The 15,187-nt window shown below is 37.4% G+C and overlaps 1 protein-coding gene across 1 annotated transcript in view; it reads left to right on the top strand.

Moving 5' to 3' along the window:
• The window catches only part of LOC126354128 (glycerol-3-phosphate phosphatase), a 72,416-nt gene extending 57,523 nt beyond the window's left edge, over positions 1 to 14,893 (top strand). The window contains exons 5-6 of the mRNA XM_050003525.1: positions 8,471 to 8,612; positions 14,647 to 14,893. Of these exons, the coding sequence (XP_049859482.1) occupies positions 8,471 to 8,612; positions 14,647 to 14,830 (326 nt within the window). The 3' untranslated portion in view covers positions 14,831 to 14,893. The remainder of the gene's footprint in view (positions 1 to 8,470; positions 8,613 to 14,646) is intronic.
• Positions 14,894 to 15,187: the final 294 nt, after the last annotated feature.

The following is a 15,187-nucleotide window of genomic DNA, read 5'->3' as shown; positions in this document are numbered from 1 at the left end:
CTAAATTATAACTCCATAGCACATCATCGTTGGACCTGGTGGTCTAATGGTAAAGCACATGCCTGGAAAATAAAAGATTTGTGATTGAATCCTGGCCAGTTCATGGATTTTTCAGTGTGCATTTTTTTTTGTTGACTAACCATCACCTCTCAATGATATGAGGATCCACTAAAAATGACATATATGGTTTGGATTCCACTTCAAAGTGTAGATTACCTTTTCACAGTTGGATAATTGAGGTAGTTTAGGGACACAAATGTTGCTGAAGTGGTGTCCAACTCAAAGAATTGCACTAGACCATTGAGCCACATGTATATTATTAATTATTATAACTGAAAAAAAATAAGCAAAGCATGTTAACTGTTCTCTTTCTCTCTTAGACTTTAATTATGTGTGTTGTGAAAGTGGTAGACATAAATTGTTTAAGAAGCTCCAGGATATACATTTCACAAATTTAAATTCTTAAGAACTTGTTTATCTAAGAAGTTGACACTAAAAGTTCAGAAAGGGTCAAAATGATCCCTCCTTCATTTCTGCTCTGGATGCTGTACTATACAATATTGTTTTGTGATAAACACACTAAAAATGAATTGCAGCTACACTGAATAACACAACAACATGGCACCAATGCTTAGCTAAGTTTCAATGAAAAATCAAAGTTAGATGACACCTGTTTACCAATAAGTTTGATGTCTGAAATGTAAAAAATCATACAGGTTCACCCAATTCGTTCCCGGTAACCCAGAGAAGAGTTGTGTCAGTTTCCAAATTGTTGTTGAGATAGAGGCTAAGTGTGTATGAAGTGATTTTCATATCTCAGTAAGAACACAGATCCTGGAATTCACCCTGTAGGAGAGGAAATTCTCCTACACCAGATAGAGCCTTGTCTAAACCGAGGAAGAAATGTGATGATAGACAACTTCTTTATGTCTCTTCATCCAGCTAACAAGATACAGGAGAAGGAAGACAGTAAACCAGGTCTGTTAAAAGAACTCTGAAGAACTCTGATGAGGTGAAGAAGTGCAGCACCAAAATATATTTCACTAGTGTCCTGTCACTGATGGGCGACAGGGACTGCACCTTGCCAGTACATCATGGAAAGAAAACGAAAGTTCTATTCTTCTAAGCACTTTCCATCGTGAAGTGAAACCAAACAAAGAAGTTGTTACTGTGTGTGTCAGGGCAAAGTAAAGATTTAATGATCGATCAAATGACATTTTGGATGAGGTAAGCGGCACAGTTACAGAGCTTTTGGTAGAAAGGAAGTACTTCAAGGAAGAAACATTGTGGGAGCACAGCTGGCAGAACATGAAGCTGGAGCACAAAAGCTGAGAAAGAAGTGCCACATAGGTCTCTGCAGAAACAGTACCATCAATGATCTCTATAAAACTATAGAAAATGTGCACATAAAATAGGAATCTTGTGTGCAAAATGTGATTGGCAGCAAAGTGCTGTAAAGGTAAAAGATGACTACAAAGAGAAAAAACGTCTCCAAAATATACTTTGTACTATTAACCAAAAAAATTATGTTAAAAATCTGTAATTTGTAAAATTTCAAATATAATACTAATCTGAATAGTGGATAAAGTGTAGTAAGGGAACATATAACCATATTATAATATAATATAAATAAAATAGAAAGAAACTTCCACATGGGAAAATCAACAACTTCTTTGCCTCTGTACTTCCGCCTCGACTGACGTCTCTGCTGCCTTTACAAATGTCTGGTTGTGTCTTTGTATGTCTGCTTGTGTCTTTGTATGTGCGGATGGATATGTGTGTGTGTGCGAGTGTACACTTGTCCTTTTTCCCCCTAAGGTAAGTCTTTCCGCTCCCGGGATTGGAATGACTCCTTACCCTCTCCCTTAAAACCCACATCCTTTCGTCTTTCCCTCTCCTTCCCTCTTTCCTGAAGAAGCAACCGTCGGTTGCGAAAGCTAGAAATTCTGTGTGTGTGTTTGTGTGTTTTATTTATTGTGCCTATCTACCGGCGCTTTAGAATATAATATTACTGACACCAACAAAATAAAATTGAATAATATATTCATTCTTGTAACAGCTTTATTTACATTATTTGCTATTTACTCTATTGCTGTATATCAACTGAGGTGAATTTTAATAATTGACATCTATAGAAATAGCTATTTCTGCTTCTTTTATGTATGGGGACCACTGTTTTCATGTTGTGGCAGATTTATTTGATTTTAAATTTGTGACCAGAGGCTGCTCCTTTCTGTACAATTGTTGCTTAGCCTAAGGAAGAAAAATGATGTGCCTCATCAGTTTATAAATTATGTAAATTTGGTTGTATATGTCCTCAGGAATGAAAGAGGAAGCCGCGTGGTAGAATTTTGCACAGAGCATAACTTAATCATAGCTAAAACTTGGTTCAAGAATCATGAAAGAAGGTTGTATGCTTGGAAGAGGCCTGGAGATACTGGAAGGTTTCAGATAGATTATATAATGGTAAGACAGAGATTTAGGAACCAGGTTTTAAATTGTAAGACATTTCGAGGGGCAGATGTGGACTCTGACCACAATCTTTTGGTTATCAACTGTAGATTAAAACTGAAGAAACTGCAAAAAGGTGGGAATTGAAGGGGATGGGACCTGGATAAACTGACAGAACCAGAAGTTGTAGAGTGTTTCAGGGAGAGCATTAAGGAATGATTGACAAGAATTGGGCTAAGAAGTACAGTAGATGAAGACTGGGTAGCTCTGAGAAATGAAATAGTGAAGGCAGCAGAGGATCAAGTAGGTAAAAAGAAAATGAGGGCTAGTAGAAATTCTTGGGTAACAGAAGAAATATTGAATTTAAATTATGAAAAGAAAAAATATAAAAATGCAGTAAATGAGGCATTTGAGGCAGGCAAAAAGGAATGTAAACATCTCAGAAATGAGATTGACAGGAAGTGCAAAATGGCTAAGCAGGGATGGCTAGAGGGCAAATGTAAGGATGTAGAGGCGTATATCACTGGGGGTAAGATATATGCTGCCTGCAGGAAAATTAAAGATACCTTTGGAGAAAAGAGAACCACCAGTATGAATATCAAGAGCTCATATGGGAAACCAGTTCTAAGCAAAGAAGGGCAAGCAGAAAGGTGGAAAAAGTATATAGAGGGTCTATACAAGGGCGATGTACTTGAGGACAATATTATGGAAATGGAAGAGCATGTAGATGAAGATTAAATGAGAGATATGATACAGCGTGAAGTGTTTGACAGATCACTGAAAGACCTAAGTCAAAACAAGACCCCGGGAGTAAACAACATTCCATTAGAACTACTGATAGCTTTGGGAGAGCCAGCCATGACAAGACTGTTCCATCTGGTAAGCAAGATGTATGAGACAGGTGAAACATCCTCAGAATTCAAGAAGAATATAATTCCAGTCCCAAAGAAAGCAGGTGTTGACAGGTGTGAAAATTACCAAACTATCAGTTTAAAAAGTAACGGTTGCAAAATACTAACATGGATTCTTTACAGACGAAAGGAAAAACTGGTAGAAGCTGATCTTGGGGAAGATCAGTTTGGATTCCATAGAGATGTTGGAACACGTGAGGCAATACTCACCCTACGACTTATCTCAGAAGATAGATTAAGGAAAGGCAAACCTACATTTCTAGACGTAGAGAAAGCTTTTGACAATGTTGACTGGACTACTCTCTTTCAAATTCTGAAGGTGGCAGGGGTAAAACACAGGGAGTGAAAGGCTATTTACAATTTCTACAGAAAGTATATGGCAGTTATATGAGTCAAGGGGCATGAAAGGGAAGCAGTGGTTGGAAAGAGAGTGAGAGAGGGTTGTAGCCTATACAATCTGTATATTGAGCAAGCAGTAAAGGAAACCAAAGAAGCGTTCAGACTATGAATTAAAGTCCATGGAGAAGAAATAAAAACTTCGAGGTTTGCTGATGAAATTGTAATTCTGCCATACACAGCAAAGGACCTGGAAGAGCAGTTGAACAGAATGGACAGTGTCTTGAAAGGAGGACATAAGATGAACTTCAACAAAAGCAAAACAAGGATATTGGAATGTAGATGAATTAAATCGGGTGACGCTGAGGTAATTAGATTAGGAAATGAGACACTTATAGTAGTAGATGAGTTTTGCTATTTGTGGAGCTAAGTAACTGATGATGGTCAAAGTAGAGAGGATATAAAATGTAGACTGCCAATGGCAAGGATTTAAATGTCAGGGAGTTGTTTCTGAAAGTTTTATGTGAAGTGTAGCCATGTATGGAAGTGAAACATGGATGGTAAATAGTTTAGACAAGAAGAGAATGGAAGCTTTCGCAATGTAGTGCTACAGAAGAATGCCGAAGATTAGATGGGTAGACCACATAACTAATGAGGAGGTACTGAGTAGGATTGGGGAGAAGAGGAGTTTATGGCACAACTTGACTAGAAGAAGGGATCGGTTGGTAGGACATGTTCTGAGGCATCAAGGGATCACCAATTTAGTGGGTGTGACTGGCAGATGCTATTGTGTCCCACTCAGCCCTCTATGGTTGCTGACTATAGTCAGGTAAGAAATCAGTGTATGTTGCAAAAAGAGTTGAGGTAGCTATTATGGTAGTGTGTTAGTTGCTGTATGTCATTGCTCAATCTCCATTTTAGAGTGGTGACCTTCCTTAGTTAATTTTTTAAATAAAATGATCTGAAGGTACTATGTTCAGCTAATGAGCTGTTAGACATGCTTCAGCAAGATAATAAATATATTTTATAAAAATAAAAGATTAAGTTACTAGTTTTGAGGTTTGACCTTAAGCACCTTATGCTACATTGGATCCATGTTAATGACCTGATCGTGCTGTTCAGGAATGGTATAATGCATACAGATTAATATAGTGGTGGAAATGGGTTGATCTGGAACAGATCTTATGTGAAAAGTAAATGCCCATACAGTTTAGTTTAAATAGCAAAGTATATTAACAAGGGGTGACCATGATGTTTGGATCAAGGATTTACTTAAGATATTGTACACTTTTGGTAGTCCATTGGCACAACATAATATGCATGTACTAAGGCGTTCTACATAGGCGATTTCAAGAAAATCACAAGAGAAATTGTATGGGTCAGTGGTGTGGTTAACATTCAAGCTCAATCATCAGTGGATTGCTGGATCGAACACTGCCCATGCTTTTTTCCCAATACTAATTATATTATTTCATACATATTACATTTGAAAGGTAACTTGATGAAAATATACGTGTATTTGCTGGAGCTTTGCTAAATTTTATCATCGCAATAAATATTATATTTATAATTATCGATAAGTTAACAAGCAAATGCATGAAGTTTTCCTGAAAATGTATGTCTGTTGTGATCTCCAAACTTCATTATATCTGTCAGCGGGTGATGTAGCGAGAACTGCTTTGCACCTGCATGCTTCCACATGCATACACCTGTTTCAGAAACGAGGGATAGACTTGGAAAGACCAAGCCAAACATCTATAAATAAAGATGTAAATAACTTTATTCGATAATACAATGAGTAACAATATTCTACAATATTAGGGTAGGTATGACTAATCATCAGATGTGCTTTGTACATTACAATTTGCAGGACGATATTTTCCATACACACATGGAAAATATAAATTAAAACGGCATCTACTATGTCAAATGAATATACTTTTCCTATATACACAAGGAATCTTCAGAGTTTCTAAAAAAAACAAGGCTCATTGACATTATGGAAAATTTCTCTCTCTTCAAACAGTTTGGATGCAATCCATAAATTACCTAACATTTTCATAAATATTGGTGCCAGAAGTTGGCCATTTACGATTGAATATGTTTTAATAGCATTTTCAGGAGCAATTTCTTGTTCATTGCCAATTTAATATAAAGAACTTTGAAGGTGTTTGGTAAAGTTTTTAACTTGCCTGTAGAAATAAAAGTCACATGACATTTGTTGTAATAATAAAAGTTAGTAAACAGTCAAATAACATTGTAAATTTGATAAAAGTTTGTGCAAATACACATGTATTGTCATCATATTACCTTTCAGATGTAATGTGTAGGAAATAACATGATTAGTGTTGTTGAGGGGGGGGGGGAGGGGGTCCCATTAGCAGGGTTAGAGCCTGAGATCCACTAATTATGGAGCTCGAACACTAACCACATGACTGCCACCATCTTGTGTTCATGGTTGCAACACACTAGTCTGTCATTGATGCCTAAAACTTCTCTTGCGATTTTCTTGAAATTGCCCAAGCAGTATGCCATACTACTTGCACATCATGTTGTCCTAATGAACTACTAAACGTGTGCAATTTTTAAAATAAATCTATGATCCGAACGTCGTGGCCTCCCCTCGCAAGTCAACATTCTTTCACTGAGACAGTACTGTGAACTATCATCTTGGTGAAACAAATGCACTTACTTACATCCGAAAAAGGCATATATAGGTTAATGAAGGAGCTAAAGGTCTATGCAATTGGACAGAAAGGTGCTCCACCATTTCAAAACATCTTCAACGAGCAGCAAAACCATAACTTGGATTGCATCCCTAATGTGTGCAAAAGGTTCATGCTTTGAAAGTAGATTATTGTTCAAGACAAACAATATTTTGGTTGCATGTTAAAGCTCATGCTCCTATTCCAGTAGTCTGAATGTCCCCCTACTTACTCAGATTTTCATTATGATATAAGAAGTCTTCACAACTGTCACCAGCGGGAATTTGAAGACCTTCATTTTGGTCAATGTATTGTCACCAGAAAAGATTTATAGTAAAGTTTCATCAGTGGTTGGATGTGCCTTTTTACATGCCTCTTACATGGGCAGAATTATGTACTTTGTTTTACAAGAAAATGTATGTACTGCAGGAAGAAGTTGCTCTTCACAAAGGTTAAATGCTGTGCCAGGACAACAGTGCCCATTGCACTATGCTCTCACAAAGAAATTTTGAATGGTGTTGTGGTCCCAATATTTGATGCAGGGAAGAAATTGTGTCTGACTGTACAACCTCTTGGCTTGGTTGCAACATATGAAGTTGGACAAATATAAGGAGCACTCAAAAAGAAATGAGCCGGAGACATTATTACAGAAACCAGTACCTGTATGTTAAATTTATTGACCCTGGCTGTTGAGACACTTGTCCCACTGTGACACAAGGCTGTGGATGGCTGTCTCATAAAGTTTGTGAGGCTGCAATGTTAACCAGTTCCGCACATACAGCTGGACGTCATCATCCATATGAGTGCAGGAAAGGTTACGCTGATGTTCTTCTTTAACCCACATGGCCCCCTTCTGATTCACTTCCTGCAGTACGGGACAACACTGAATGCCCAGCATTACTCACAAACCTTGACCACCCCTTTGCCAAGCAATTCAGTCAGAACTTCCATGCAATCTCATCCATGGAGTCATTCTGCTTCACGACAATGCAAAGTCTCATATGGCCAAGACAGTCGCGGCACTCCTGCATAAATTCAAATTGGAGGTTCTCAGCTACCCTCCATACAGTCCGGACCTCTCTCCCTGTGATTACGCCATTTGTGGTCCCCTTAAAAAGGCTCTGGGGGGCAAACGATTCATCTCGGATGACAACGTCCAGCTGTACGTGCAGAAGTGGTTAACATTGCAGCTCCGGGAATTTTATGAGACAGCCATTCACTGCCTTGTATCAAGTGTCTCAATAGCCATGGTTAATACCTCTAACATACAGGTAATGGTTTCTGTAATTATGCCTCCTGCTTGTTTCTTTTTGAATGGCCCTTATAAATTTCAAGTACTTTGTCGTGGTCACGCAGGAAGTTCCAAAGATTGTTTGACAGTATGAGTACAGTTTATTGTGTCTACAAGAGCTGTACTTTCTGGAGGAAAGATCCTAGTATACCTTTAAACATGCAAGTGGTAGGAGATGTAAATCATATTACTATCTTTGATGTACTTAACAGTAAATATGTGCTTTTTAAGTCCACTCAGTGGTGTAGTGTGTGTGTGTGTGTGTGTGTGTGTGTGTGTGTGTGTGTTTTGATTGGAGCAGGGGTAAGTTTATACATTCTGAGTTCATTTATGGGTGATACCAGTCTTCTGCTATGCTTTTTTTTATAAGTTGTGTAAAACGCTCAATGCTTAAAGGTTTCAGATGCTTATTTAAAAGGAGCAGGGTTCCAATCATTGTCTGGTGAAATTGGTTCAGCTCTTCCGGGGTTTCTCTAAAATATTAAATTTAAATATTTTTACTGTATTTCCCCCCAGTGCTTTAGAACTGAGCTAGTGCCTCACTTGTAATGATCTTTCTATGCATGTTATATTAAATATCAAATCAGCTTATTTTGCACTTTCCTTGTTCATTTTGTTGTTTCAGTTGCAGCATTTACAGTATATTTTCACAGTTCTAGCAGATATTTCGTTATGGTAGTGTAACTGAGTGGGACAAAAGAACTTTTATAAGAATTAAGAAAAAAAAAAAAAAAAAAAAACCAGCATCCCTTATTAAAAGTGGCCGTAATTTGTAGGTGCTGGCTGTATAGTAGCAGCCGTAGAATGCTGCGCAGGACGTAAACCAAACGTCATTGGAAAGCCTGGAGACTACATCAGAGATTATCTTATCAAGAAGCACAACATAAATCCTCAAAGAACGCTAATGATTGGTGACAGGTAAGTGCATCTTAACGAAACTCCCTGTATTTGTCATTAGTTCTAAAGGAGGCAGAGGTTTGTTTAGTTGATATAACACACTCTCTGAGTAAAGTGTGTGGACACTTGTATTTAATGCAAAATTGACAAATAGATGTCATGAGAGGCAGACCCACCAATATAAAAGGAGGTGGAGTATATTGTGTTGTCAGTAGAGAGCCAGTAACAGCAGAATGGTTGGTCAGGAGAGCTCAGTGACTTCAGACGTCAACTAGACATTGGGTATCACCTGAGTAACAGATCCATCAGGGACATTAAAATCATATGAAATCAGCAGAAGAAATTCCAAAGTGTTACCAGGAGTCCAGCTGAACAGTGGGGAGCTCCTCATAAGTCACACCTTTCTGTAGTCTATGCTAAGCACTGCTTGATATGGTGCAAAGATAGATGCTACTGGACAGTGGATGACTGCAAACAAGTGATTTGTGTTTGGTGAATGCTTGGAAAATACCATCATGTTTAAGTGTCAATAAAGACGTAGCTACAAGGTTGTGTTACAATATGGGGGGGGGGGGGGGGGTTCCATGGCTAGGGTGTATACCCCTTATTGTGTTTAAGAAAATCCTAAGTATAGGAGCATTGTGTGCTGCATATAGTTAAGGAACAGTTCACAGATGATAACTGTTTGTATCAGCATGACAGTGCACCCTATCAAGAAGCAGCAGATGTGTGAGACAGTGGTTTGTGGACGGTGGCATGCCCAGGATCTCAATCTGAACTCAGTGAAACTTTTTTTTGGTGAATTAGAATTTTGATGTCACTTTGGATTCCAGTGTCTAACATCACTAGCTACATTCTCTGGTTTCAGCTCTTTAGGAAGGATGGACTGCCATTCCTCCACAGACATTCAGACACCTCATTGAAAGTGTCTCCAACAGAGTTTAAGCCATCATAAAGGCAAAGAGTGAACGCACCCCATATTAATGTCCACTAGTAGGTGTCCAGATACTTTTAATCACATAGTGAATGGTTATGAATTTTGATGAAAGTGTCATGGATTTTTTCCACAGTATCACAAGAAAAACCCAGTTTTTGCACCCTGTAATCATTAAGATTCAGCTGTACAGAAGTAGACCACTGTAGAGAAAATGGATGTCAGAGGGTGGCAGTTTACCAACATTGTAATCACATCCACAAAACGTATCATTGTTCAATGCTGTGTTGATTGTTGACCTGTAATTGAAGTGGACAGGGTTTTGCACCAGAATACTCAAATTCACAAGTTTGATTCCAGCTCTAGGTGTAGCTTTTTTTTATTTGTTAAAATAATGCACTACACTTCATTTATTTTTGAAGAAAAATTGAATTTCATGGATTGTTTTAACAAGTTAACTAAACACTTCAATTCTTCCAAGTGGGAAAACAGTGACAAACACACCTACAAACTTCCAAAATATGTTTTATTCCAGCAAAACAACCTCATACATTGTTGTTTCAATGTGATTTCAGTAATCAGATATACCAACACATAAAAAGTAGCAGAAAAATAATATGGGGTAAGTAACAGTTTATAACAACACAAATGATTTATTGTCAGTGTGCAGAGAGTGAAGAACAAGTTTCTGTCTGAATGTGGCCATGGGTTTCAACAGTGTAATCGTATGTATTTGGAGCACTATTTTTTTCCTAGTTCCCCAAAGTGAAAACCTCCTTTGATACGGCATCAAGAAACTATTTTGGCCACATAATTATGCCACAATGACCTGTCTGTGCCTCTAGGTATGCTTTATGCAGTATCAACTTTGATGCTGAAGCAAAATAACTGCTGGTTGTGAACATATTTGAGATCAGCTAGTGTCTTTCAGTAAACTATGGTCTGTTGATAAAGTCCCTGAAATTCAACTTGTCACAGCCTAATAATACTCACTGTGTAAATTTTATGTATACATCGATTATGAATGTAATTGCATTGGTAAGAAATATCTTCTTCAAAAAAGGTTCATCCAGTCTTAGAAAACAAGATAAACTGCTTGGCATCACCTTCATGCAACTAGTGATGGAAGATGATAAGGAAAAGATTTAGTGTTTAAAAGCTGCTCGATTAGACCAATTGCTAGCGCACATAAACTGTTTTTTTGGAAATCTTTAAAAATGTGCTAGAACACTTTCCAGTGTCATTCTACCAGTCTTTTCCATCAACCCTGCTTATTGTACTAGTCACTTTTATCAAGATTTTTGCAAATTCTTGCTATTAATTTTTCTAATACAAGCTGGAGAGAGAGAGAGAGGGGGGGGGGGGGAGGGAGGGAGAGAGAGGGAGAGACTAGTATCCACACTCAGTAACAGTGACTAGTGTGCGCTGTTTGTGCATCAGACTGAAACCTGTTCAGCAATATTTACAGCTTCAGTGGAAAGGAGCAAAAGAATTTTGTGGCCTGCCTTGACATTTGGATTAGAAATTTTTTTCAAATATTGCACTGCGAATCCTTAAAAATATTATATCACTGAACTTTATCCAACAGGTTTTGAAAGTCATTAAAAATTATGTATCATTCCATAAAAAAACACATTTATTCCATTATTCCCAAACCTAGAAATTTTGCCGATGTTCCCAATACTGCACTGCTTACTCCTTCGTGTCCTGTCATTTTCCTAAAACTTCGTTTTGATAGTGTCTTCTTACTTAGGGGCTCTTTGAGACAACAGCTAGACAATCAGTAAAAGAAATAAATAGCAAAGTAAAAATTTCGTGGGATGCTTATGGAAAACTAAATAGGTTTTTTTAAAATAAAGCTTCCTATCTTCCTAAAAAATTACAATTAGTTTGTATTACCAGTTCTGACTTTAACAGTGGCACAATGTGGACATTTGGTGCAAAAACTGAGGACTGCTCAGTGGTGTCAATATTGAGGAGGTGTGATGTAACTTCATGCCAGGCATATTGAGCATGCTGCTTATTGTCAGCAGCTTGTTGTAGCTTTATTGCTGCCACCACAGGGACAGGGGACTGTCATTATGAGTTTTGAGTTTCATACTGCTGATGAACTTATAATACACTATTTCACAATCCTTTTCAATTTGTGTTTAACCTCATCCTCCAACATCAACACTACAAGAACTGGTTACATGGCTTGAGGATGACTTGCAGGTCAACACTCTACTTGACAGCCACAAAATACACATTGCTAGTCCTTGAAATTGCAATACCACAAAGGATAACAGTTAACAAAATTGTACTTATACACTCGGACTTTCAGAAGATGACTGTGGCCCTTTAGACATTGTCATATTGTCTGTGTGGATATTTGTGTTGCAGTAAACATATCCATTTCCTGACTCAAGGTCCTTGATGTGGATGTCCTCTTGAATGCCAGTTGTGTGGGTCATTGAGGTCCTGCTTGTGAGCAGCAACATTATGAAATGATAAAGCACCATATCTACAGACCACAGTCCTACTGCTGTTAAATTCCAGTGTATGCCAGTAAAAGTTTCTTCTTACCTGAGGCAGAATGTAATCTTATCGAAAGCAATCCACACTCTAATCCAAATTATGAATGAGAAACCCACTGTTTAATCTCCTTGTACCAGGCATCCCCCGTAAGAGTTGACAGGCATATTTTCTCTGATATTTTGGCATATATTTACAATTTAGTGTTTGCAGTGTGTAGTTAATCAGCTCAAACAAATGTGATTCATCACATCATTCAAACAACACCCAATGTGAATGGGAAGTGTCTATTTGTTTCCTGTTACAAACAAATTTATTTTTAAAGTGCAATTTTACAGGCCCATTTATTAGAGGAGTCCCATATTTGTTTTATCAGTGTATATTAACAGGGGGACTAAAATGTAGAGAATAACCAGTACTACATCAGTGACTGAACAGCGCTGTTGCGTGGTTGTAGCAGTCAGGACGGTACCATCATTGGAGGAGTACTGGTTATTTGTCATGTTCTACTGCCCCTGATAATACATACCAATAAAGCAGGTGTCATATTAGACTCATTTGGGACTGCTGTATCTAATTGTCATTTAAAATTCCAATTTAAAAGTAATTTTATTTGCAACAGGAAACAAACTGATGCTTTCTGTCAACACTGCGTGTTGCATGAAAGACATGATGAGCAGTATTTGTATGGGCTAAGTCCAGTTACACATAGCAAATATCTGTCCAAACATGAGAGAAAATGTGTCTGAGAACTCATAGGAGGGACACCTTTTATATTGAATGTTGATGTCTTTACTTTTACCCACTTTCTGCATTAGTGCTGAGATGTAAAACATTTGCATATTCAATATATAGTTCACTTATGCAGTTTCACATTTGTTGCATGCCATCTTCATGGTGTTACAGTTTTAATGTCTGGTAATGTATTTGGATGATTTTGTAGCATTTTTTTATGGCAGTGGTCAGGTCAACATGACAAGATGAGATAACCGTTCTGGTGACTTTTGACTTCAGTCAGACACACACGCATTCTTGTTATTTATTGGAAGATTGAGGCAGTATACTTTATTCAGCCCCAAGAAAATGTGATTCTCCCATCATGTATTTGCCAATTTCTGCACAATAACATTGTTGTCCCATTGACATTGCAAATCAGTGGTCATCATATTTTTGGGACACTGTGGGAAGGCATAGCCTTCACTTACATAGAGCCTAGAAGTAAAAGACTTTCTAAGTCTTCTGCTATATTTTTGAATGTCTACATAACACTGTTATTCCTCTTTAGGCACGAAACCTATAATACTGTTAGTATTCATATGGTGAGCAGCAAGGTAGACTGGCTCAAAAGTTACTCTGCCATTGCCAAAAGTAGTTTGCAGAACTTGATGCTATGCTGCTCACCACTATCAGGCTACCAATTCAGTCATTTGATGGGTGACTGCATGAAGTGATTCAGCCATTCTGAATTGGCTCCAAAGTGACCTGAACCACCAGAAAAACTTTTCCGCAATAGAATAAGAGAAATAACAGACCACAGATCATTATGTCTGTGTATCTACTTTTGCAACAAAACTAGAATCACTTACTGTATTGTAGCATATTGCTCCGTGGTAAATCAATCTTCTTGGCCCTTGGCTTAGAAAGGTCATACCTATGCAACACTTCCAAGGACTCGAAAAGTGCATCACCAAATACTACACCTACATTGTGATATTTACCATTTTTTTTACTGAACTTTCTACAGTTTGTTGAAAGTATGAAACATAAGAATAGAATTAGTATTGTTCTAACAGGTAACTGACTGTTGGAATCTTAACTACTAATACAAAGCTCACACATTTTAGCGCTCACATGCTACAGTTTACAGGTATATGTCAACTTTGGTAGCATTTTGTAGGCTAGCCTCCTTCTTTGTAAACTACTTCCATTCTTATGATTTTTTCCTGGAAATAAAGGCAGTTGACAGTCTTTCTTCGGTTGTGCATCTACCCATATTAATTTGTTAAAAAATAGGTAATTTGTAATAATCTAAAGGGACATAGTGTGTTTCTTTCCTTGTAATTATGTGAACTTCTTAATATCACCTTGTTTGCTGGTAGAAGGAAGTCTGTGTCATACGAAGTGTAAGGCATTTGACTATAAAATTCATCTTTTTGTGTCTAATAGTTTTGTGCCTTCTAGTTTTGTTTAATAAATCACAGTGTAGTAATGAATTGGTTAAATATTTTTTTACAAACATATTGCTCCACTACATGTGTTGTCATCTGTGATAAAAATTTTTGCTCCAGTGTGTATGTCATCATCTGCGATAAAATATTTCACTTTATGTTTAAAAAACAACAACACAATTCTGGACATGTAAAATTGTAAATCATCATAGACAATCTTTGAAGCTGCACAGGGAAACTATTTAACTGTGTGGGTTCTTCCAGTACTCGTTAATGCTTATGAAGTAAAGCTTATGGAGTAAACTTGTTGGTGTGTAATGTGTAATGATATCATTATCATTAATGTGAAAAGAGAGAGAGCTACTATTTCTTTATGTTGTTTATATTATACAAAAAAGTATCATTGTAAACATTATTTGTGGTATGAAACCTGTTACAGAGGAAACACAGACATTCTTCTTGGAACACGCTGTGGCTTCAAAACTTTAATGGTACTCACAGGAGTGTCATCCCTAGTGGACATTGAGCAATGGGAGAAGTCTGATGACAAAGAAATTTTGGGCTGTGTTCCCAACTATTATGTAAACACGCTGGCTGATGTTGTGCCTCTATTACCGAAGTAGGCAATATGTTCAGTTATTAATTTAAAAAAAAATGTTATTATCAATAAATTAATGTTAAAGCAATATTAGCATTATTTTATTTTCTAAGTATTGTTTCCCTTTCCCATTTAGCACAGATGACATTTTGCAAGTAAATGAGTAACTAATGTGAATTGTGCTAGACAGGTAATGCAGCAAGTAATTTAGAATGAGAGCTCACGTAAGTAAGGTGCGAGAGCATTCATCTTGGAGCACTCAGCAAGCAGATTACCACTATAACTGACTCCACATATGGCCGCTGGTAGCAAATAAAATCTGTCCATGGTGAATCAAAGCTGTCTGTTGTGTTGTTGTCACCACCAGTGATGTCAGTGCCAT

The sequence above is a fragment of the Schistocerca gregaria genome, chromosome 3, assembly GCF_023897955.1.
Source record: "Schistocerca gregaria isolate iqSchGreg1 chromosome 3, iqSchGreg1.2, whole genome shotgun sequence".
Taxonomy (NCBI): Eukaryota; Metazoa; Arthropoda; class Insecta; order Orthoptera; family Acrididae; genus Schistocerca; species Schistocerca gregaria.
Note: the sequence above shows the minus strand (reverse complement) of the source record. Positions and strands in the feature narration are given on the sequence as shown.